This window comes from Neophocaena asiaeorientalis, unplaced genomic scaffold, assembly GCF_003031525.2.
Source record: "Neophocaena asiaeorientalis asiaeorientalis breed wild unplaced genomic scaffold, Neophocaena_asiaeorientalis_V1.1 scaffold59, whole genome shotgun sequence".
NCBI lineage: Eukaryota > Metazoa > Chordata > Mammalia > Artiodactyla > Phocoenidae > Neophocaena > Neophocaena asiaeorientalis.
In genome coordinates, this window is record NW_020174268.1 from 11611903 (window position 1) to 11633381 (window position 21479).

Consider the following 21479-nt stretch of genomic DNA (forward strand, 5'->3'; position numbering starts at 1 on the left):
TCGAAGTCAAAGCTTTGATTTTAATTATGCCTAGGTATTACTAGGATTTTTAAATAGAATTAGGAAAATAACAACTAAAAGGATAATGTTTAAAATGTAGCTTTATCTTAAATAAGAGAACTCAGATATATCTACAGTAGCTAAGGAAAATGATTTCTAGGTAACAATTTAATCAGAATATAAGTGAGACTCAATGGGTAGTTCTTTTGGCTACTTATTGGTGAAATAATCCCTGTAATTTCTGTATTAGAGACAAGATACCGCAAGTATCTTTAGATTGTTAATTAGCAAAATGTTTTCAGCATTAGCTTGTCATTGAAAATATTAGAAGAATGTGCTTTTATCAAAGAATGTGCTTTTATCAAAGATAAATTGTCTAATTTTAATTTTTGTGTTATTTTTGATAGAACTTGTTTCATTAACAGTTACTATTCATTTCCTATGTAGTAAATTTATGTTTAAAATAGATAGCTAATCATTACCTGTTTTCCCCCTAATATTTCAGAGTAGTCAGTCAGTACCAGGAACTGGTCCAGAACGAAGCCAAGTGTCCAGTGAAGATGTCGCATAGCTCCAGTGGCTCAGCGAGCTTGAGTCAGCCTTCTCCAGGGAAGGAAACAGAAGTGTGTTTGCTTAGCTTTTTTTGTGCTGTTACTTTTTTCTGCCTAATTGTTCTCAAGGAATCTGAGAAATGTAAAGGACTGTTTTATGAGGGATAGGGGTATTGTTTAGTTTTGTTTTTACTTTTGATTTTCTTTTTATTACTTAACTTTTTATGATGGAAACTTTCAAATGTACACAGAGGTAGAGCAAAAAGTGTAATGAACATCTGTGTATACTGATCACCCACCTGGCGTCAACAGTTACTATTTTTCTGGAGACGATTTAAGGGTGAAGCTTTGCTGTCATCTTCCTCTGCTCTTCTCCCTCAAACTTTCTCCCTACCTTATTACTCAGAAATCTTTCCTTCATCCTGTGTATACTGTAAGTTATCTCATGGATCTCCTTATGTGGAATTACATTTTTTTGAAACACCTCTAATATCCAATCTATAAACATTAAATGTACATTGCAGTTTTTTAAACCGTGTTTTCATCCAGGAGTTATAATAGTGTTACTAATTTGTGAATTTCTGATTTGACCTTAATTTTAATGAGTATGCTTAATGTCACTGTCTTAGCAGCCCGAGACCCTGTCAGTTCAGTCTTCAGTATTGGGGAAGGGAGTAAAACATCGACCTCCACCCATCAAACTTCCCTCAAGCTCAGGAAATAGTTCCTCAGGTATTACATTCCTTAGTTTTTTGTAATCTAGAGTAAGAAACAACAGATGATCGTAATCCATTTACTCATATTTTGATTTACTCAGAATTTTAAATTGTAAATCTAGGAAACAACATGTATATTTTTCTTCTAGGTAACTATTTTACACCACAGCAGGTCAGCAGCTTTCTTAAATCTCCAACTCCTCCTCCTGCTTCTAAGCCACCAAGTCTTTCTCGGAAGTCATCCATGGATCTCAATCAAGTTAGCATGCTTTCTCCAGCTGCCCTGTCACCTGCCAGTTCATCACAAAGTGAGTCATAACTTAAATTCTTCATTAACTCTTCGTAAGCTTTTGCATTAGTGTTTCTTAAGATGGCTCTTTTTGACCAGTGAAATAGTGAAATCTGAATGTACTGTCTACCCAAAATGTAATTTTTTGAGAAGCTTCATGCCAATCTCTTGTTGACTGTATGTATTACATGTTTATTGTAATTGTATTTGTTTTTCTGTATTTATGTATGCACCTCGTGTATACCTTTCTTATAGACTTGCAACCTACACATCTCCTGAAAAAAATAATGTGGTAGTTAAACGTGGCAATGAGTCCAAATTATTTTTTATTCCAGTGTACCCTTGGGCATTTTACATTTTATGTAAACTATGCAGCTGATATGGAAAAAAAGTCAGAAGAGTTGTTGCTGAAGTCTTATCTTTGTAAATGTAAGAAGCCAACTAGTTCCAAGGTGGTGATACAGTAAACTGAAAGCCGATTTTTCAATAACACTCTTACACTCTTACAAATTGTTATCAGTTAGTAAAATGTGGGATGATCATAAAGCATCTGAAGATATTAAAATGTAATTTTTACTACTGAATACTTTTTTTTTTTAACATCAAGAGTTGTTCAAGAATTCTAGCGTTAGTTTGGGAGAATTTCTTCAAATTAGTAAATATCTGAGATATTTAGGTACCAGCTTGCAAAAAGCATTCCAGTTTTTTAGATTTTTTAATAAATGACTAATGTGTGCTGAAAGTTTTAGTGCACTGCACAGTGACAGGCTGGTCTTGCATTAGATGGAAACATCTTCATCTTGATAGCTCAAAAGGTGTAATTTTTCTGCCTTCTTGTTTTGCACAAAGAAAAATTTATAAATTTCCTGAACGTCTTATTCACACTTCTTATGTTGTGGGTATGGATTATGTTAATCTACTGCACACAGTTGTTACTTTAAGTAAGGGTTGAGTGACAGCTTCTGGACATTCACATTTCTTTCCTTTCTTTCTGCAGGACATGAAAGCTAAAAAAGAAAACACCTCAAGAGCTTTTGGTTTTATTTTTTTGGTTTTTGTTTTTTGTTTTTGTTTTTTTTAAAAAAAGTTGATAAACTGTGCATACTTCATTCACAACAGATTTTCTATACATTCTACATTTAAACAGAAGTACACAGTTACTGTTAAAGATGCAGTATTATCTCTCAAATATTTGCTTCATTACTGTGTTTTGTAAAATTTGTGAGGATAAACTTGATGTGTTAGGAATTAAATATGTATATCTAGGTGCCAAATATGATTGTTAATCATATGTAATTTATTAAATATGTTCAGAGTTTATCTCAGACTGTTAACAGAAAATAAGCAATATTTCTAAGTGAAGTCCTAAATTAGTGAAATCGTAAATAACAAAAATCAATTTGAAGTCCTTTTAAACTTTATAGACCAAAGGTAGCATGTAGGAAACTAACATTTAAATGGGTATTGTGGTAGAATACAAATGTATATTTTTACTGTTACTGTAACAGCATCTCTGATGGGATTTGTAGGTGATATACTGCATCCTTAATTGTAATTGAGTGTAGCAACACTCATGTATCATGTGTAGAAATTAACACTTGCAGTTAACTGCTTTAAAAAAAAAACTGGAACAAATTGTCAGTGCTAAATAAGATTCCATTAACCTTATTTTAAAAAGGACTGGCCATTTATAACAAACTAGCAATTTTTATTTTTCTCAATGAGCAGGATCTGGAACTCCTAAGCCATCTACTCCTACACCAACCCCTTCATCGACCCCACACCCTCCTGATGCTCAGAGCTCAACTCCTATTACCCCTTCAGCTACCCCTACTCCCCAAGATTCAGGCTTCACCCCTCAGCCCACTTTGTTAACTCAGTTTGCTCAGCAGCAAAGGTCTCTGAGCCAGGCAATGCCTGTAACGACCATTCCTCTTTCCACCATGGTAACATCTATAACTACAGGAACCACGGCCACCCAAGTCATGGCAAACTCTGCTGGACTTAACTTCATCAATGTAGTGGGCTCTGTTTGGTAAGTTTGCATTGATGCCCTGATTTTTTTTTTAAGATACTGTAAGCAATCTAAAGAAATTCTTATTTGTGAAATTAAGAACAAATTGCATATTATTGAAATTGAAAGAAAATAGTTTCTATGTGGATAGAAGCTATCTCAACAAGTATGTTTTAATTTTAGGTGATCAATCTATTACATGCACTAATGATACTACTACACATTGACAGTGGCTTAGATTTTCCTGTTTATCCTCTGTTTTACCATCTTTTAATCCATTGATTAGGACATTACTCTTCCAAATTATATTTTAAATATATAGTACTTGATAAATATTCACTAAATATACAGTACTTGATAAATATATAGTACTTAATTGATAAATATACAGTACTTAATTTTTGCCAACCTTGCTGTCACTTTCTAGCAAAAAAATGAAACTAAGCCTCCAAATTGACATTTGAGACAGAAATATATGTGTTTGTTTAGTGGTTTGTTTTTTAATCCAAGGAATTATGTGGCTGATTTTCCCTTCTATAGTGCTAGTTTAATGCTCTGTCTTATTCTCCTGCAGTGGAGCTCAAGCTTTGATGAGTGGTTCAAACCCTATGCTGGGCTGTAACACTGGTGCCATAACTCCTGCAGGAATAAACTTGAGTGGCCTTCTACCCTCAGGAGGTCTGCTACCAAATGCATTGCCCAGTGCAATGCAGGCAGCTTCTCAAGCAGGTCAGAATATTAGAAATAATAACCTCTAATAAAATTAAAGTCCATGCTTATGTAAAAATGCCATTTTAATTATATTCTTTAACATCCTTATTTTATGAAGTATTATGTCGGAAGTATTTCCTTGCAAAAGCTTTAAGAGTTCTGGTATTTGAATTAAAAACCCATCTAGCTATGAACTTCTCTGTGAGGAAACTTGGTAAGCCTGTAAGTCTCTGCAAATTTTATCTTTACCTTCCAAAGATTATTATAAAAGTAACTTTTATAATTGTCAGTGTAGTCCTGTCCCAGGTAAAAGAAATGTATTTTGAAAACCATATATACGAGCAAGAAAAGCAACACAGCGTGGCATTTAAAAGCCTCAGTTCTGGAGCCAGACTGCCTGATGTGAATCCTGCTTGTGCAGCTTACTCTAACTGTGTAATCATGACAGAGTTACCTTTGTGCCTCACTTTCTTCATAAATGTGGATAGTAATAATACTTTACCTCAGAGTTGTGAGGATTGAATGATAAATACAGATGAGATGCTTAAACTATGCTTGAGATGTGATAAACATTCAAAAATATTTGCTGTCATCATCATTAGTAGTAGTTTTCTTGCAGTAGTAGTAATAATTATAATTACATATACTGAAAAAGAGTTTTAACAACTTGTGCTTTTTTTTTTTTAATTTACTAATTATTTGGTTGCAGCAGGCGGGCCCCTTAGTTCTGGCATGCAAACTCTTAGTTGAAGCATGCATGTGGGATCTAGTTCCCGGACCAGGGATTGAACCCAGGCGCGGAATCTTAACCACTGCGCCACCTGGGAAGTCCTGACTTGCGCCATTTTTTAATGCTCTTTGAGAGAATGTATTATATCTCAAAACAGTTCGATTTCTTACTACTGAGAAAAAAATTAACAGGAAAAGTAAACTCAGCATAGTAAGAAAAACTTATCTGAAACTTTCTATGAGTTAAGAGAAAGAAAACCCAAAGAATATAATTTAAACATGTTAATATATTGCTGTGATTTTCTACTTACTAGCTCATATTCTTATTTTAATATGTATAAACATGCTCTAGTGACAGAAGCCCTGGAAATGGAATCAGTGTTGAATTTAGGATTTTATATTTACATATAATTCTACTAGTTACTTGTGGCTCCAAATGCTAACTGTGGGGTCTGAAAGCGTTCACTTAATTTTTCTACCTTAGCCTGAGTTTCATCTGTTCTAAAATGGGAGTGAAAATTTCTAAATTCATTTGGTACTTACGAGAAATAAATGAAGTGATATGAAAGTACCTTTAGAAAGCTATAAAGCATTATACAGATGTCATCCACCTTTAAAGGGAGTTATGTCTTCTTTTTTTTTTTTTTTTCATGAGAATCCTGGAGGGAATATCAGTATTGTCACATTTTTATCTGATTATGCATTTTCCATTTCTTATACAAGACTTTCATACTGTCATCTGTGCATTATTTGCTCTGTATCTTTTTTAGTACAATTATCTGCTTAGAGGACTATATACATTTTTAACTAGTGTTCGAATTGGTATACTTAGTGAGGAAAATATATACAATACATACTTTGAGACTGGGATCAGCAAACTATAACCCACATTTAAGCAAGAATAGTTTTACATTTTTTAAAGTTTGTTTTTTTAAAAAAAAGAGAAAGAGTATATGAGAGTCTCTGTGTGGCCCATAAAGCCTACTGGAAGAGTTTGCCAACCCCTGTTTTACGATGTGCTCCATGTTGTGTCACAGATTTTGGGGAATAAGTTCAGAATTAACAGAGCATCGTTTCCTGACTTTCAGCTTGATCCTTACACACAAAATTCAGCAGCGTTCTTTAGCATTATTAATATTAGCATTTGTACTTTCAAAAATGGCACAGGGCACACTGCTTCTCAGAGATAGGGTTATCATCATATGCTGTTTAGCACTGAGGAATATAAATAGATGCCAGTCCCTGAAATGTATTCGCACAACAGTGATAGTTTTATTATATTTATGGTGTTTGCATACTGCTAGATTACTTTTCCAACCAACAGTCAAAATAGTTACAAAGAAGTCTCAGTTTCTGAAATACAGATTATAGTGTACATCTGGTGCTCACATCTTTGGTATTGATGAAAATAGGGGGGTTTTTGCTTACAAGAAATTTTTAAAGTATAGAAAATAAGCACATCTGTGCAGGAAGTACTTAAAGTATTATATTTTTATATACTAAAGTATAAAATACTTTCAAGTATAATAAAGTTTTAATTCCCTGTTTTAACCATGAGTTTTATTTAATAGGTGTTCCATTTGGTTTAAAAAATACTTCAAGTCTCAGGCCCTTAAACCTACTTCAGGTAAACCTGAAACACTGCTTTTTATTAAAGTTTTTATAGTTTTTGTTTGTTTGTTTGTTTTTAACCATGTAAGTTTGTACATATCAGCATTTGAAGTTTTGAGGTTGTCCAGAATCTTCTAAGGGTGTGGTTACCTTTGCATGTTCAAGTAGATAAGGGGAAAGAATTGGTATCCTATGTACTGCACTTTCATCGGCTCTGGCACCACTGCCAAATCAAGAACTAGTTCCAGAGGGGAGAGTTGACAACTGCCAAGGAAAATAACTTGCCTACAATAGTAGCAGCAGGTATACTTAGAAATAATTTCTCAACAGACTTTTTATGTATGCATGTAGGTATTGCTGTTTGCTTATAGTTGATTTTCTGTGTGAATAGAAATTTTTAAAATTAGGTATGTGTCTTCTTTTCCTGAGGAGAATGTGACTTCGTGGCACAGTGCCAGGCACCTAGTAGTCAGTCAATAAATGTTTGTTAGATTACAGTTTGTGTCTAGTAGTGAGGCTTTTCTTAACACATTTTATCAGTGTTAACATATAAAGAGAGATTGTAGGTAAAGAATTTAGTACATGTTGTGAACTTATAATATTCTGAGTGTTATGCTAGGTCCTTTAAGGATGGAGTTCAGTATTAAGCTAGTAGGTTGGAAAATGGATGGGATTATCTACAGAGAATTTTTAGAAAAGGTAGACATAAATATAAAGACTTGGAGACAAAGAATGGCAGAGCTATGGATTATTGGGAAATAACAAACAGATCAACCCAACCTGATATTCAGAAGTAATAAATCAGGAAATACATTTAGAACTAAATCTTAAAACTTATTTCCTGTCACAATATGCAAACAGTGTCAGTATTTACAGACTAATTGCAGAATGATCTAATTGTGTTATGGACACATTGGTTTATTTAGCCGACTTTCCTGCATTTTGCTGTAGGAATTTCTACAAGGATCAGTCTCAGTGTTAAGAGGAGTGGGATCCCTTAATAGCACTGATAATAAGGATTAAGGGCAAAGCCACCTTATAAATTATATTTTGCAACATTTATTACTGTCTACCTAATTGAGGAAGGAACATTTGACCTGTGCTTTGTCCAGGTTTACCTAACAGTGAGCTATGCTGTGTATAGAGCTTTTGACCTGAGACACCTTTTTTGACTATAAAGACCTAAGAGTTCTGTATTTGATATTTGCTTGGACTTTCCCACAAAACTTCAAAGTGCTTTTAACTTAAACTCCTGTAGAATAAAATGGAAAAACCATTTGTTTCCTGATGCATTTGGAATGCATAGTTTTAGTTTGTAGTGTGGAGTTTTCTGGATGATGCTTTTTTAAAAGTTTTTTTTTTAATTAATTTATTCAGAATGACAGAGCAAGTAATGTCTCCAAACTAAATATGGACATCTAATGCATTTTCTTTTCAGCTTTGGAATTCCTAGCTATGTTATATAAAAATCCATGCATTTCTGGTTTAGGGCAAAGCTAGACCAAATTTAGGGAGACAAGTTTTCTTAATATATATCTGATTATCACTAGCTTCTTGTTTATACTTCCAAATGCATTTAATGCTGTTTTGTGTTGATGTATAAAAGGAGTTAAATAAAAGCAGTATGTATATTTGGATAGCTAACTATTAACTTGAAGCAGAAAGACTTACATTGGAGATTACTAACATATTTGAGAGCCAGAGTAACAGCACTTAAAAATTGTGTTTAAAGCGATTGTTCCTTTTTTTAAAGGGCAGGAATCTTGTTTTGTTTCCATTTTTGTTCACCTATTTCCTCAGTCCCTGGAAGAATGCCTGACACATAGTGAATGCTCCAGAAATGTTTGTAGAATAAAGAAATTTAATCTGAAATCGGCTAATTAATTCTTGCTTACTTAATAGCTTCCAGGTGGCTCGCTCATTTTTAACACACTGCAGCAGCAGCAGCAGCTTTCTCAGTTTACACCACAGCAACCTCAGCAGCCCACAACTTCTGTTCCTCAACAGCCAGGGGAGCAGGTATGTCCTTTCTACCTTCTATATGCTTTGTATCATAGAATTATAACTTTTGGTATATGCCAAGCATATTTCAAGTGTTTTTATTTAGATTGTTTGAACCAACTTTTCATGTGCGGTTTTTCTTCATTAACAGTAGCAGCTATCAGTTATTGGGTGCCTATTTCTAATTCTCACAACCGCCATACTTGAATAGATGTGTCACTTCCATCTTGCATAGTCTGAAATAGATTCAGGTGACTAACTTGCTCACAACCATACATCGAGTGGCAGAGCAGGGATTCAAGTCCAAGTCTTTCTGCCTCTATAGGCCATGTATTTTCTACCCCATCATCATCCTTCTTTTGATAGTATTTTGTCTCTATTAGAATACAGATGTTCTTTTTATCTTGAAGCATAAAACAGAGCGAAGATAGACAAAAACAAATACTTTGTATGTTGCCAAACAAAATGAAATTGAACAAGAACTACAGTAAATTAAAGTAATAGAAGGAACTTCAGATTTTTCTGAACCTTTGCTGCACTTCGGAATCATCTGGGAAACTAAAAATTACTGATTGCTGAGTCCCACCCTCATCGTTTCTCTTAGTTCATAATTAAATATATGTAGTGTTCACTATCAGTCCTTCCACCAAAGATTCCCCAGTCAAATCTTGATTGGATAATGCTCATCCTCTATTAGATTTCTCAGGAAAGGCACATTTAAAACTATTTTTCTTTATTAACACATAAAGGATTACTTGGCTGGATATAAAATTCTTGATTTGCACTTTCTTTACAAAATTGTAAAATACTGTAACATAAAATTTACCGTCTTAACCATTTCTAAATATGCAGTTTAGTAGCATTAAGTATATTCATATTGTTGTGCAGCCAGTCTCCAGAACTTCATCTTGCAAAAGTGAAACTCTATACCCACTAAACAACTCCTTATTTCCCCCCTCTTCTAGCCAACTTTCTGTTTCTGTGAGTTTGACCACTCCAGGCACCTCATATAAGTGAAATTATACAGTATTTGTCTATTTGTGACTGACCTGTTTAATTTAGCATAATACCCAAAAGGTTCATCCATGTTGTAGCATGTGTCAGAAATTCCTTTTTAAGGCTGAATAGTATTTCATTGTATTTATATATCACGTTTTGTTTATCCATTTATCCATCAATGGACATTTGGATTGCTTCCATCTTTTGATGGAAGTCTGAGTTATCTTTTTTTTTTTTTTTTTAATGAATTGTGCTTTAGGTATTAAGTCTGAGAACTCCTCACCAGCCCTAGGCCCCAAAGTTTTTTTTTCATAGTTTCCATTTAATTCTATGATCCATTTTCAGTTGATTTTTATAAAAGGTATGAGACTGGTCCAGGTTCATTTTATGGGGGGATATGGATGTCCATTTGCTCCAGCACCATTTGTTAGAAAAGCCATCCTCCTCAACTGAATTACTTTTGCACCTTTGTCAAAGATCAGTTGGCTGTGTTTGTGTGGCTCTATTTCTGTATTCTCTACTCTGTTTCACCCATCTATGTATTAATATCTGTCACTCTGTTAGTACCATACTGTTGTGATCGCTGTAGACTATATATATACACACACACATATATATATACACACATACACATACATATAGTAAGTCTTAAAATCAGACATAGTGATTCTTCCCATGTTATCCTTTTTCAAAATTCTTTAGCTGTTCTAGATCCTTTGCCTTTCCTTATGAATTTTAGAATCATCTTATCTATATCTACAGAAGACTTTGCTGGGATTTTTAAAGGAATTGAGTTAAACCTAAAGGTCATTTTGGGAAAGGCTTAGCATGTTTACTATGAGTTTTCTAGTCCATGAACACAGTGTGTCTCTAGGCTAAAATCAGCTAGTTTTCAGCATACAAAACCTATATGTTTCATAGATTTACACCTAAGTTTCTTTCCTTCCTTCTTTCTTTCCCTTCCTTCCTCCCTTCCTTCCTTCCTTTCTCCCTCCCTCCCTCCCTTCCTTCCTTTTTTTTCCCATTCTTGGGAAATTGTTAATGGTATTGTTTTTAATTTCGTTTTCTACATGTTCATTGCTAGTATACAGAATTGGTTTTTGTATGTTGATCTTGTGTTCTGCAATCTTACTGACCTCACTTATTTGTTCTAGAAGTTTTTTTGTAGGTTCGTTAGGGTGTTTTTTCCTAGATAATCAATGCCATTTGCAAATAAGGGCAGGTATTTTTTCTTTTTAATTTATATGCCTTTTTGTTTCCTTTTCTTGAATGTGCTCACTAGAAGTTCTAGTACTATGTTGCAAACAGTGTTTTAAGCTTTAAAAACTTGTTCTGATGAAGCTTTATAGAAGCAGTATTGAAAAAAACAAACAGCCCTATCAAAAAATGGGCAGGCCTAAATAGATGAAAAGGGAGTCCTCTTGCACTGCTGGTGGAAATGTAAATTGGCGCAGCCACTATGGAGAACAGTATGGAGGTTCCTTTAAAAACTAAAACCCAAGCTGCCATATGATCCAGCATTCCCATTCCTGGGTATATATCCAGAAAAGATGAAAACTCTTATTTGAAAAGATACATGCCACCCCCACGTTCATACTCTTATTTGAAAAGATACATGCCACCCCCATGTTCATAGCAGCACTGTTTATAATAGCCAAGACAGGAACAACCCAAGTACCATCAACAGATGATTGGCTTAAGAAGATGTGGTGTATATATATATACAGTGGAATATTAGCCATAGAAAGAATGAAATACTGCCATTTACGGCAATGTGGATAGACCTAGAGAATATCAAACTAAGCGAACTAAGAGCAAGACTAATGTTATATGATGGCACTTATATGTTGAATCTAAAAATTAATACAAACCAATCTATATACCAAACAGAAACAGACCCACAGACACAGACATAGAAAACAGACATATGGTTACCATGCTGCAGGGGCGCTTAAATTAGGAGTATGGGATTACCAGATACAGACTATTATACAGAAAATCGATAAGCAACAAGGATTTAACATATAGCACAGGGAACTACCTTCAATATCTTGTAATAACCTATAAGGGAAAGTAATTGAAAATTATGTGTGTGTGTATATATATATACAACTGAATTACTTTGCTCTATACCTGAAACTAACAATATTGCAAATCAACTATACTTCAATTTAAAAAAAAGTTCTGATGAAGTTTTATAGAAGCCTTAGTAATTATTTTTAATACAGAATCAATTCTGAAAATTAGGTTTTATTTTCTTGCTTTCAAAATACCATAAGCTTATTCTTGCTAATTCTAAATACCTTTGACGTCTTTTCCTTAGGCCATTCTTTTTGCAAGACCTAGACTAATGTTGATTTCTTTTTCATATAGGAGTAAAATGCTAATTCCACCAATCCAAAATTGTTTTTATTTTTGTACAAGTCACGTATTATTTTTTTATTCAGGCTTCTGAACAAAGTTGTACCAGTCAAGAACAGGCCGTATCTGCTCGGCACACTGCAGTTATCAACCTTGCTGGAGTAGGAAGTTATATGCAGTCACAGGCAGCTGGTTGGTATCTTCATAACTAAATATGTTGAATTTATTTAAAGTGTCTAATCTATTTGGGATCTCACCATTTTAACTATTTCTTTTCCTTGTGCAGACAGTTACAAGGAAAAAGTTTAGTTGTATTTAATGTATGAACTATTAAATGGATTAATTGATGGCACTCAGATTTTTTTCATTATTTTGATAATTGATTAAAGTGCTTTGACCTACATATATTAACAGCAGTTAATGTTTTCCTCATGTTAAATTTTGTTGGGAAAATTTGTTACCCAACTTACTAGGAAGCTTCTAAAGCTGTTAGCTCTTCAGTTTCCCTGAGTTATTGAGACTGCATTTTTCCAGATTGCGCAATCTTTTGTCTCGTTCCAGTGGCTTGTAGTTGTATGAATTAGGACTTAATAGTCAAGTAGCTTAGCTTCTGTAAGACACTTGTAAAAAAATGATTGGACTAAATGATTGCTCACCACTTCTAGTAATAAATGGTGCACCAAAGATGTATGTTTAATGAGGATCATTTCATCAATTGAAGATAGCAATTATAACTACATTTAATTAAAATCAAGAAGCCACATGTATAAGAAAACTGAGATACTGTTTGAGGATTAATGAGTGAACATGTTAACATTTTGAATTATCATTGGGCTTACTATGATGCCTTTAGAATCTGGTATAATTCCGTGTCCGAATTTGGAATAATTTATGTAAAGTTCTAATTTAGAGGCAGTGAATTTCCAAATGGAAATTTATTAGTATAAACTTTACCCCACAAGCTATTTTTTCCTAAAATAGCTGTAGTATAATTTAGTGGAAAGAACTCTAGGCTGAAAAATGAGAATGTTCCTAGCTCGACTTGCCACTAATTACCTTTGAGTCACTCAAACGATCCAGGTCTGAAATGTCCTCAACTGAGCAGTGAAAGAGTTGAACTTGTCCCTGATCTCACTCAGCTCTAAAAGGTTCACCACCTTTGTTGCTAATAGTGTAGTCTGACGTTCATCTTTTAGCACTTGTCTACCAGTTTTGTCCTTAATGGTAGTTTGGATTTCTCCCACTCCATTTCCTACCTGATTGGTTATATTTTAAAATAACATACTGTATTCAATGTTTTGCTAGAAAGCCTTCTCAACAAAATAGCACTAGTATCAAATTTCATTGAGATGTAAGAAAAGAGGGGATACAGTGCTTTGGCCCACATGCTTTCCCTTCTCTTCCATGTCCAGGAAGTTCTATCATCAATGGTACCCTCAACTAACAGGAGACTGTACTAAATTTATTCTGAAATGTCTGTGATTTGATACTTAAGATTAATCATACTGATACTTTTCTATTATTTCATTTTCTGTGTTGTCCTTTTCTAACCCTGGTAGCCTTCAAACTTTCTGACTGGCCTGCTTTCCCCTTCTCCTCTCTGTAGTGTTGTCTCAGCTTGGCTCTGCCGAGAACAGACCTGAGCAAAGCCTTCCTCAGCAGAGATTCCAGCTCTCCTCTGCCTTTCAACAGCAGCAGCAACAGATCCAAGTAATCCAGCAACTTCACTCTGGTTACATTTTTAAAGATACTCTGCTCCAAAAGTACTTCAAAATACCTTACTTTAGTTTTATGTTACTGTCTTTTAAGACTATATAGTAATTGGTAAATAATTTAGCAAATTTTATTTAAAAGTCTGACAATTTTAGCCAGTGAACTTGGAGCACTGAATATTTTGTACATTTAAGTCATACTCTTTTCCTAATTCAGAATCTTTCCTGAAGTGCTGGTGGCACATTAACATACATTTTTATAGGTTTCAGTACATTTTGAAATAGTTTTAAGTGCCAATGGTTAACTTTTTAATACTGTACTGCAGAAAAAGGCAAGTGTACCAGTGTTCCTATTTGTAAATGTCATACCTGTTTTTGAAGAATGTTGTTCCATTATTCTAGAAGTCAGCATATTATAGTTGACTTTCTTTAATTTGCAGGGTGGTTTTATATTGCTATAAACTATCATACAACAAAATGGTAACTGAAGTTGCTGAGTTACTGCAATATAGACTGGCCAGGCAAAGTAACAGAAATACTTTTGAAGTTTACCAAGAGCCATTTTTAAAGCCCACAGCAGGCTTCTGTGCCACTGGTGCTGTTTGACTGTGCATTGTCCTGATGTGGTATAGTCCTTTTTTGTTACCTTGGTGCTTTCTCCCTTTCAATTTTGTTGTTTTCATCACTCTCAGGAAAAGCATCTTCCATACCTGCCTACCTTTAACCTAACTTGATTTTTTTCCCCTCTGCTTTGCAGCAGTTGCGGTTCTTGCAGCATCAAATGGCTATGGCAGCAGCACAGACAGCTCAGCTACATCGTCATCGGCATACAGGCAGCCAGTCAAAAAGTAAAATGAAGAGAGGCACGCCAACCACTCCAAAATTCTGAGGCTTGCATTATTTTTTTTTTTTTAAAAACGTAAGAGCATTGAATCAAAAGGATTCTGAGTTTCTACTTCGTTTTTGTTTTTTAACGTGTCAGTATTTTACATTGCTAGATATACAAACTTTATACAGAAGCACAACCCTATGATTTTTAAATGAAAACAGGGAAATGGTTTAACGAACCATTAGAGTGGGTTTGCCTAAGTCATTGCTTTTTAAAAATGGTTTCACTGTACATAATACAGAAGTGACCTAAGAAACACTAGAAACATCTTTCAGAAGAATGTAGTTTGATATTTATTTAGTATAAAAGGTTTGTGCACAGTGTAACAAATACAGTTTTTACAAATCTGTTTTGAAAATGTGGTGGTTGTTTATTTGGGTTTCATACTCTTAAATACTTCATCCATCAGTTTTTTTACTTCTTTGTGTCTTGTAACTGCTCGGCTCATACAGTCTTGAAGTTTAGCTCCAGTCAGTCCACTTCCACCTGAAAAAGTATTGTGCCAACACTTATTTTTACATGATCTACATCATGTCAAGTCATTGACATAAAACCAAAAAGTGAATAATATAAACCAGTGGTGCGGTCTCAAGATTTGCAGGTTTATGTTTTAACAAGACCTCCTGAAGTTTAAGAACCACTGACATACAATATAAAAATGCAAGGTATCTGAAGTAACAAAGAAACCACATAGTAGATTTACATTACGTAAACCAGTAAAACATCCCACATTCCATTTGGCCCTCCCTAACATAAAGAAGCTCATGCTGAGTTTTCATCTACGTGTTTAGTACTGCAATGGAAAGAAAGTGCGTGCCTGGTTTGTGAAGACAACATAGCTTGCCTTCCTCGTCCATTACTACTGTTAAGGTTCCAGTTGCCAGGTTTTCCTCCTCTTCAGTAGGGTCAACTATAAGCAGAGTGCTATTTTAAAAATGAAAAGGTATAAATTATCAACCCATGGGACAAATTTTATTTTAGAAAACCGTACAAATTAAACTCACTACCTGCATTTTAGCTTAAGCAAGGATCTAGAACTGGTAAAAACCAGAAAAGTTAACAGCAACCTGAAATTCTACTATTTGTAAGAATCTTTGTTCTCCCTTCAGTTAAATATACAACCTTTTAATACATTTGATTAACTTACTCATCAAACACAGCAAAGGAAGTTGCAATTGGATGAGTTCTAATATTCAAATAACTTTTCTTCTTTAAATTAACTTCTGCTAAAGCAGTTTCTTCATTTACAGTAACTTCAGGCAACTGTACTAGAAAAAGGCGAATATGTAAAGTCAGTCTCTCACTCTAGTGAAAGAAACAAAAAGGCATTCTGTGCTTCATTAATTCACTTTTCCCTCTATTAAACTTGTCCAGAAGTAGTATTTATCTTAGAACAATTAAGGCAAATACAGTAGATACAAACATGTTTTTCTTTAATTTAGAAACACATGAATGATAGGTAAGTCTTAACAAAAACCTTTAAAAATTTATTGAGAAATTTTACCAAAACGGAACATTCTGACACATAAGTAGGAGTATTCCCTAAGGTTGCTTACCATTTTTTAAAGCTGCTAACAAAGCAAAGGTGCAAGCATCCAAAATGTTTCCATCATGGTTGAGGCAAATGAGATCACAGTATAGAACCCAAGCAAGCTAAAACAGTTTAAACAAAGTGGAAATTAAAGCCTTCTGATTGCTATAACATGGTATTCGTTTCTACTTACAAACCACACCCTTGGCTAGACAATCAAGATAACCTTCAAGGCTCAGAAACTTTAAAAAAAAAAAAAAAATTAAATTTCCCCCACAAAAAAAACATTTCAGAATTAATAAAAGCTCATAGCTTCTTTATTCCTCTTACCTTTCCTGGAGAGATACACAAGTCCTCTTTCTGAATTACCTGTGAACTTGATTTGAAGACATAGAACACAGTAAATAAAAGTTCAAAAACTCTCTAAAATGAATGATAGTCACATTTTATCATAATGATCTTACTTTTCAATGACATCTGCAATGAACTGGCTGGCCACCTGGGCCTCTTCTCCAGGAGGTCCAGACCGAAATCTCCAGGAACACAGAGGTGATAGATCCACATTAGGAACTGAAAGAAACTGCAGCTATGAACCAAATGGCACCTCTCGTTTAGTTTTAAAGATAATATCAATCCATGGCAAAGACAACTGTAGGCATGGATAGGCTTTCCAAGTGGAAAGCATTGTAACACATCAGTTATATTCTTTTTCATCTCTGTGAGAATCTTATGCTTAGATAAATTTTTTCCCACACAACCGCCCCGCCAAAAAAAAAGCATGTGTTTAAGAAACAGCCTTAATCCTAAATTATTCACAAAAGTTTCTGGGTTTATTTCAAAATACCCCAATCTGTAACAGTAAATAGCCCCTCTATTCATACCAACTGTTCTGCATTTTTAAAATGTTGGTTCCTACCATAAAGAAAAGATGGTCCAAGTTAAGGAAAAAAAAATCACATAGTGGTATAAAGGAAAATTCTTTATGGAAACAGAAAAGTTTGCAATTACAGCCCTTTGCCTAAGAGAATCTTTTCTTGGTTGATGACATATGTATAAACCAAAAATGATCAAACAAGTTTGATAAAAGGTATTTACAAAATTCTGTATCTTGCTATTATGCTATCTTCTAACATAAACATACATAAAACTTTTCAGGGACGTCTGAAGCTTATGAATAATTTTCTTCAACTCACCTACTAAGATTTAACTATAATAATAGTGTTAACTGTCTTAAAGTATTTGTATTAAATTTATGAAGGCATTTAACTTACCAACATATCCTTTATCAGGGGCATCTGTTGGTGGTGCTCCAAATTCCTACAGAAGCAGACAAATGTTTCCTATGAAAGAAGCTACTAAAAAATTGTGAAGAAGTCAGTTATGGAAGGCTCTACCAAAGACCATCTTAGCTAGTTAACTACATCATGAGCATCTACTGGGAAGATGAGCTTGGGAACGTATATCAGGGGCTCTAGGAACATTGGACCACTCCTCACCAGCTCTGCAAGGCAAGAAGGCAGTGTAGTAGCACAGCTGATGGTAGTGCTACTCATCAAAATTACTTGGGGTTCTTTAGATTTCTGTCCCACCCTCTCTTCCTAACAGAAAGAAAATAGATTCTCTTATTCAGTAGCCAAGAATCTGAATTTAAACTCCAGGTAATACTGACAGATTTAGGAATTGATGGTATAATGGTCAAGAGCAAAAGCCCTAGAATTACTGACCTAATTCAAAAGTGAGACCCACACCTTTTGGCTGAGAGACTTTGGGCCAGTTATTGAATGAACTTAGGTTAACTCAGAGTTCAGTGTAGTCGAAAAAGCAGAGGCTTTTGGAGTCAGTCATGTCTAAGTTCTATTTAGGAGCCTTATGTTCCTGGACAAGTTACTGAATGTCATGTAAAATAGGAAATGAAGAAAAAAATACTTCAAATGATTATTCTGAGGATTAAACTGGATAATTCTGTAAAACACCTAACATAAGGTGCCTGGAACATAGCAAATACTCAGTAAATAGTAGCTATTATTCCCTCAAGCTTTTCTTTTGAGCAATTTCTACACATTTGCACAGATTAAATGGCATCACTAAATAAAAACGTCACCAAAAATCTCTCAATTTCTCAAATTACAACCAAATTCTTTAAAAAGTAAAGGTGGTGAGGATTGTTTTAAGTTGTTCCATTTCAGCACATTTGAGAATGTTCATAAATTGTAATTAAGAGCCATTAAACTTGGGTTGTATTATCTAAAACTCAAAGGTGAAAACTTGGGAAATGAACACAAATACTAAAAAACAGACACCTTATTGCCTAATCAACAGCAGAACTAGAGGTGTGTATTACAATCTAATAAGTATATGAAGCTAATTTAGTAACTCAAATCTTAGTAATATATACAGTAAACCTACCGCTTTAATTCCACAAATTACTGTAGTATTTCCCAGCTTCACTAAAGAAGAACCATCTGCAGTACCAATTGAACCTGAAAAGGTAAGTATTTAAACAAAATGAAAAAGTGTTTTCGTCTTCTACGTATGATTCTATCTTGCTACATATCTAAGTTGTTTATGAAAATTTATTCCTTTCTTGAGTCTTTTCAAAATTACAGTTGACCCCTGAGCAACATGGGTTTGAAATGCACCTTTCCACCTATATACAAGGATTATTTCCAATAAATGTTACCACAGTGCTACACGATCCACGGTTGGGTCTGAGGATGCACAGCCTCGGTTACGAAGCACCGATCCATAACTGTAAAATTACGCTTGGATTTCTGACTGTGCGAGGGCCGGCACCCCAACACCCTCGTCGTTCAAGGGTCAGCTGCACTGGTCTAAGGATTGTTCATTGTCCCTGAAGTGAGTTAATCCTTTGTTGTTCAATCACAGGGCTGTTACAAAGATTTAAATCTCTTGACACAAAATCCCTTAGACACGGTAGAATTTGTCTGACATACTGTTTAAATGGCTCAGAGGCTAAAACTTGGGAATGTCATATAGGTAAAATTGGGAAATTCCATGTTTGCAACAGAAGGTTTAATAAATGTAAGATATGTAAGAAAACCATGTCTTAGAAGTTTTGAACGGGGGAAAGCAGGAAAACACTTTACAGTTACTTTAAAATTTAAAATGAGCGTAACAACTGAGAGGACAGTGAGTTTAAAAAAACTTTGCAAAGAAAAATTTACTTTAAATAAAAACTATTTTCAGAACTGAAGCAACTTCAACATTCTATTTTAGAACTCAAAATACCCTCACCTATGTTGACAGTTGTGGTCCTGAATTCACCAAGTTCTCTTCCATCAGGACGGCAATTCTCTTTCTAAAATATATGAAAGTAGATTACATCTACGTGTATATTTTACACACACCAGTGAAAATACACTAAACCTCGTTAATTCAAATTAATTTGAATTACTTGAAAATTGTCTTTTAAAAACGGAGGTATAATTGTCGTATGACAGTTTAGGTGTGCAATGTAATGAATGATATTTGTATTTATGAAAAAAGCACGATATTATCAAAAAGCAAAAAATGTACATAACCACCTTTACTTACCAAAAATCTTCTGTAATACTCCAGAGGCTCCACAGTTCTGAAACACATGTTAAAAATGAGATAAATTAGTAAATCAGTATAATCCAGAAACTGGCAAAAATCTTAACAGTGTGGTGATGGAGCAGAAATCTCCAAGTTTCTTTCATGAATTCTAACGTTTATGTTGCCACGTGTTGCTAATTATAAAAATTAGATACCTTTGCAATAACCATACTCAAAGGCTGTCCTTAATTTTGTTTTAAACAAGTATAGGGTTGGAGCCCAAAACCCTAGGGCATCTTTAGAAGAGGATTAATACAGGTGTGAAAATAACATCACTCTCACTCTGAAGCAGGGATTCTTGGTGGGCAGGAAAAAGAAATTACATATTTTTCGCTATCCCGTGACTGAAATTTAGCATACTCTTCAATTACGACCGTTGGCAATAAACCATTAATATTAGCCGTACCTGCGACTTTAACAACCACAGAGAGTAAATGTTTTCGTTTTTACTTTAGAGTTGTCAAAGGTACCTGTAAGACTCATCGTTACTTCGAAATTCCAGGAGTTAGTTACTAACCTCCCCAGGAGATCTTAATTAAGAAAGTTAATTCTAAAACAGATGTATATCTCATTATACCATAAACTTAGAATTTATACAAACAGATAACTGTTGCAGTACAATTGGTTTCCTTTGCAATCTTATTTCTTTTATTTAAAACTGGACTCAAAACGAAAATCTACAAGCTTCTCCAGAGCGGCAGCAAAAACGCTTAAGTAAAACCTTCCGAACGAGTAACAACGCTTTTAGAAATAAATTTCAAGGGAGAGGGAGAGCAGCGTGGCAGGTGCTTCTAACAGAACACTTTTCACGAGGTTACAACTGCTCCCCGGGGGCTGCAGGTCTACCACACACCAAGCCACAGCGCTCTCAGCGGGTAGCGAGCTCAACACAGCCCCTTCCAGCGCTCGCCTCCCCGACGGGAAGAGGCCCCCTTTCCTTTCACTACGACCACCTCCAGCCCTCCCGCTCGCCGCCCGCTTCCGTGGTGGAAAGAAGTGGGAACCAGGTGTGTGTTGGGGGGGGGGGTCTCCTGGGGAGAAAATTACAGGGAACGGGAGCCGCCAACCGGCACGGCACGAACTCACGCCCGCCAGCCTCCCACACTCACTTAAATCCGGCAGCCATCTTCCGCCCGCGCGTCTGCGTCTGCGCGCCTGCGTCTGCGCGCCTGCGTCTGCGCGTCTGCGTCTGCGCGTCTGTGTCTGCGCATCTGCGCGCCTGCGCCTGCGCGCGCGCCGCCGCCGCCTGGGTAGCACCGCCCCTTCCTCCGGCTCTACGGCCCCGCTTCGCATTTTCAACACTGACGCCTGCGCCCTTCTCCCGCTGCCGGGTATCTAGAAGGCTGGGTGGAGTGGGCGGAGCGGGTGGCGTGGGGAAGGTTTCCAGCCTGCATTTGCTTAGACTTCCCCTGGCCAGACGCCCCTCGAGGTTTCCTAGGCTTTGACGCGTTTTGACGAGTCGGCTATTACAGAAGTGATGAGTGCCTGTTTAGAGACTGGTGGTTGAAGAGTTTCAGAGAAAACCGACCTTATATAAAGCAAAGAATCAGGTGTTGAGTGTGGAGCATAATTCCAGTGTTTCAGGGTCCTTTTCCCTTCTCCTTCTTATTCTGGGCCCTGGGCTTGCCTTCACCCAGGTGAAAGCCTCCCTGCTCCAGCACCGAAGAATTACGTAAATTTTCTGTGCGCTCGTTTTCCGAACCAGGTTACATTTACAGGTGCCGGGAGCGGGCTCCAAAGGAGCAGCTTTTGTTGTATCCTGTGTCGT

The 21479-nt window shown here is 35.6% G+C and overlaps 2 protein-coding genes across 18 annotated transcripts in view; one reads left to right on the top strand and one right to left on the bottom strand.

The window, feature by feature from the left end:
• Positions 1-14934, top strand: part of SUPT20H (SPT20 homolog, SAGA complex component) — a 39659-nt gene extending 24725 nt beyond the window's left edge. For 7 of the 17 annotated variants that reach the window (XM_024755341.1, XM_024755349.1, XM_024755340.1 and 4 more), the window contains 10 exons: positions 506-623; positions 1181-1283; positions 1417-1575; positions 3285-3591; positions 4145-4299; positions 6582-6637; positions 8524-8640; positions 12069-12174; positions 13589-13692; positions 14452-14583. In XM_024755341.1, coding sequence (XP_024611109.1) covers positions 506-623; positions 1181-1283; positions 1417-1575; positions 3285-3591; positions 4145-4299; positions 6582-6637; positions 8524-8640; positions 12069-12174; positions 13589-13692; positions 14452-14583 — 1357 coding nt within the window. Of the gene's footprint in view, positions 1-505; positions 624-1180; positions 1284-1416; positions 1576-3284; positions 3592-4144; positions 4300-6581; positions 6638-8523; positions 8641-12068; positions 12175-13588; positions 13693-14451 lie in introns of all 17 variants that reach the window. The other 10 variants (XM_024755343.1, XM_024755346.1, XM_024755350.1 and 7 more) reach the window with 7 other exon arrangements.
• EXOSC8 (exosome component 8) lies at positions 14853-20863 on the bottom strand. Its single transcript, XM_024755358.1, has 11 exons — positions 20821-20863; positions 19670-19706; positions 19370-19433; positions 18521-18594; positions 17386-17431; positions 16579-16684; positions 16445-16490; positions 16140-16236; positions 15731-15851; positions 15401-15507; positions 14853-15069 (listed from the first exon to the last, which is right to left on the bottom strand). The coding sequence occupies exons 1-11, from the start codon at positions 20835-20837 to the stop codon at positions 14954-14956; spliced, it is 831 nt and encodes a 276-aa protein (XP_024611126.1). The 5' UTR covers positions 20838-20863; the 3' UTR covers positions 14853-14953.
• Positions 20864-21479: the final 616 nt, after the last annotated feature.

What these genes read in the sequence shown, in the direction of transcription:
- EXOSC8 (XM_024755358.1), bottom strand. An exon ending in GACCACAACTGTCAACATAG is followed by an intron (nt 18,595 to 19,369) that starts GTGAGGGTATTT and finishes TTACCTTTTCAG; the next exon opens with GTTCAATTGGTACTGCAGAT. An exon ending in TGTGTATCTCTCCAGGAAAG is followed by an intron (nt 16,237 to 16,444) that starts GTAAGAGGAATA and finishes AAACTGTTTTAG; the next exon opens with CTTGCTTGGGTTCTATACTG.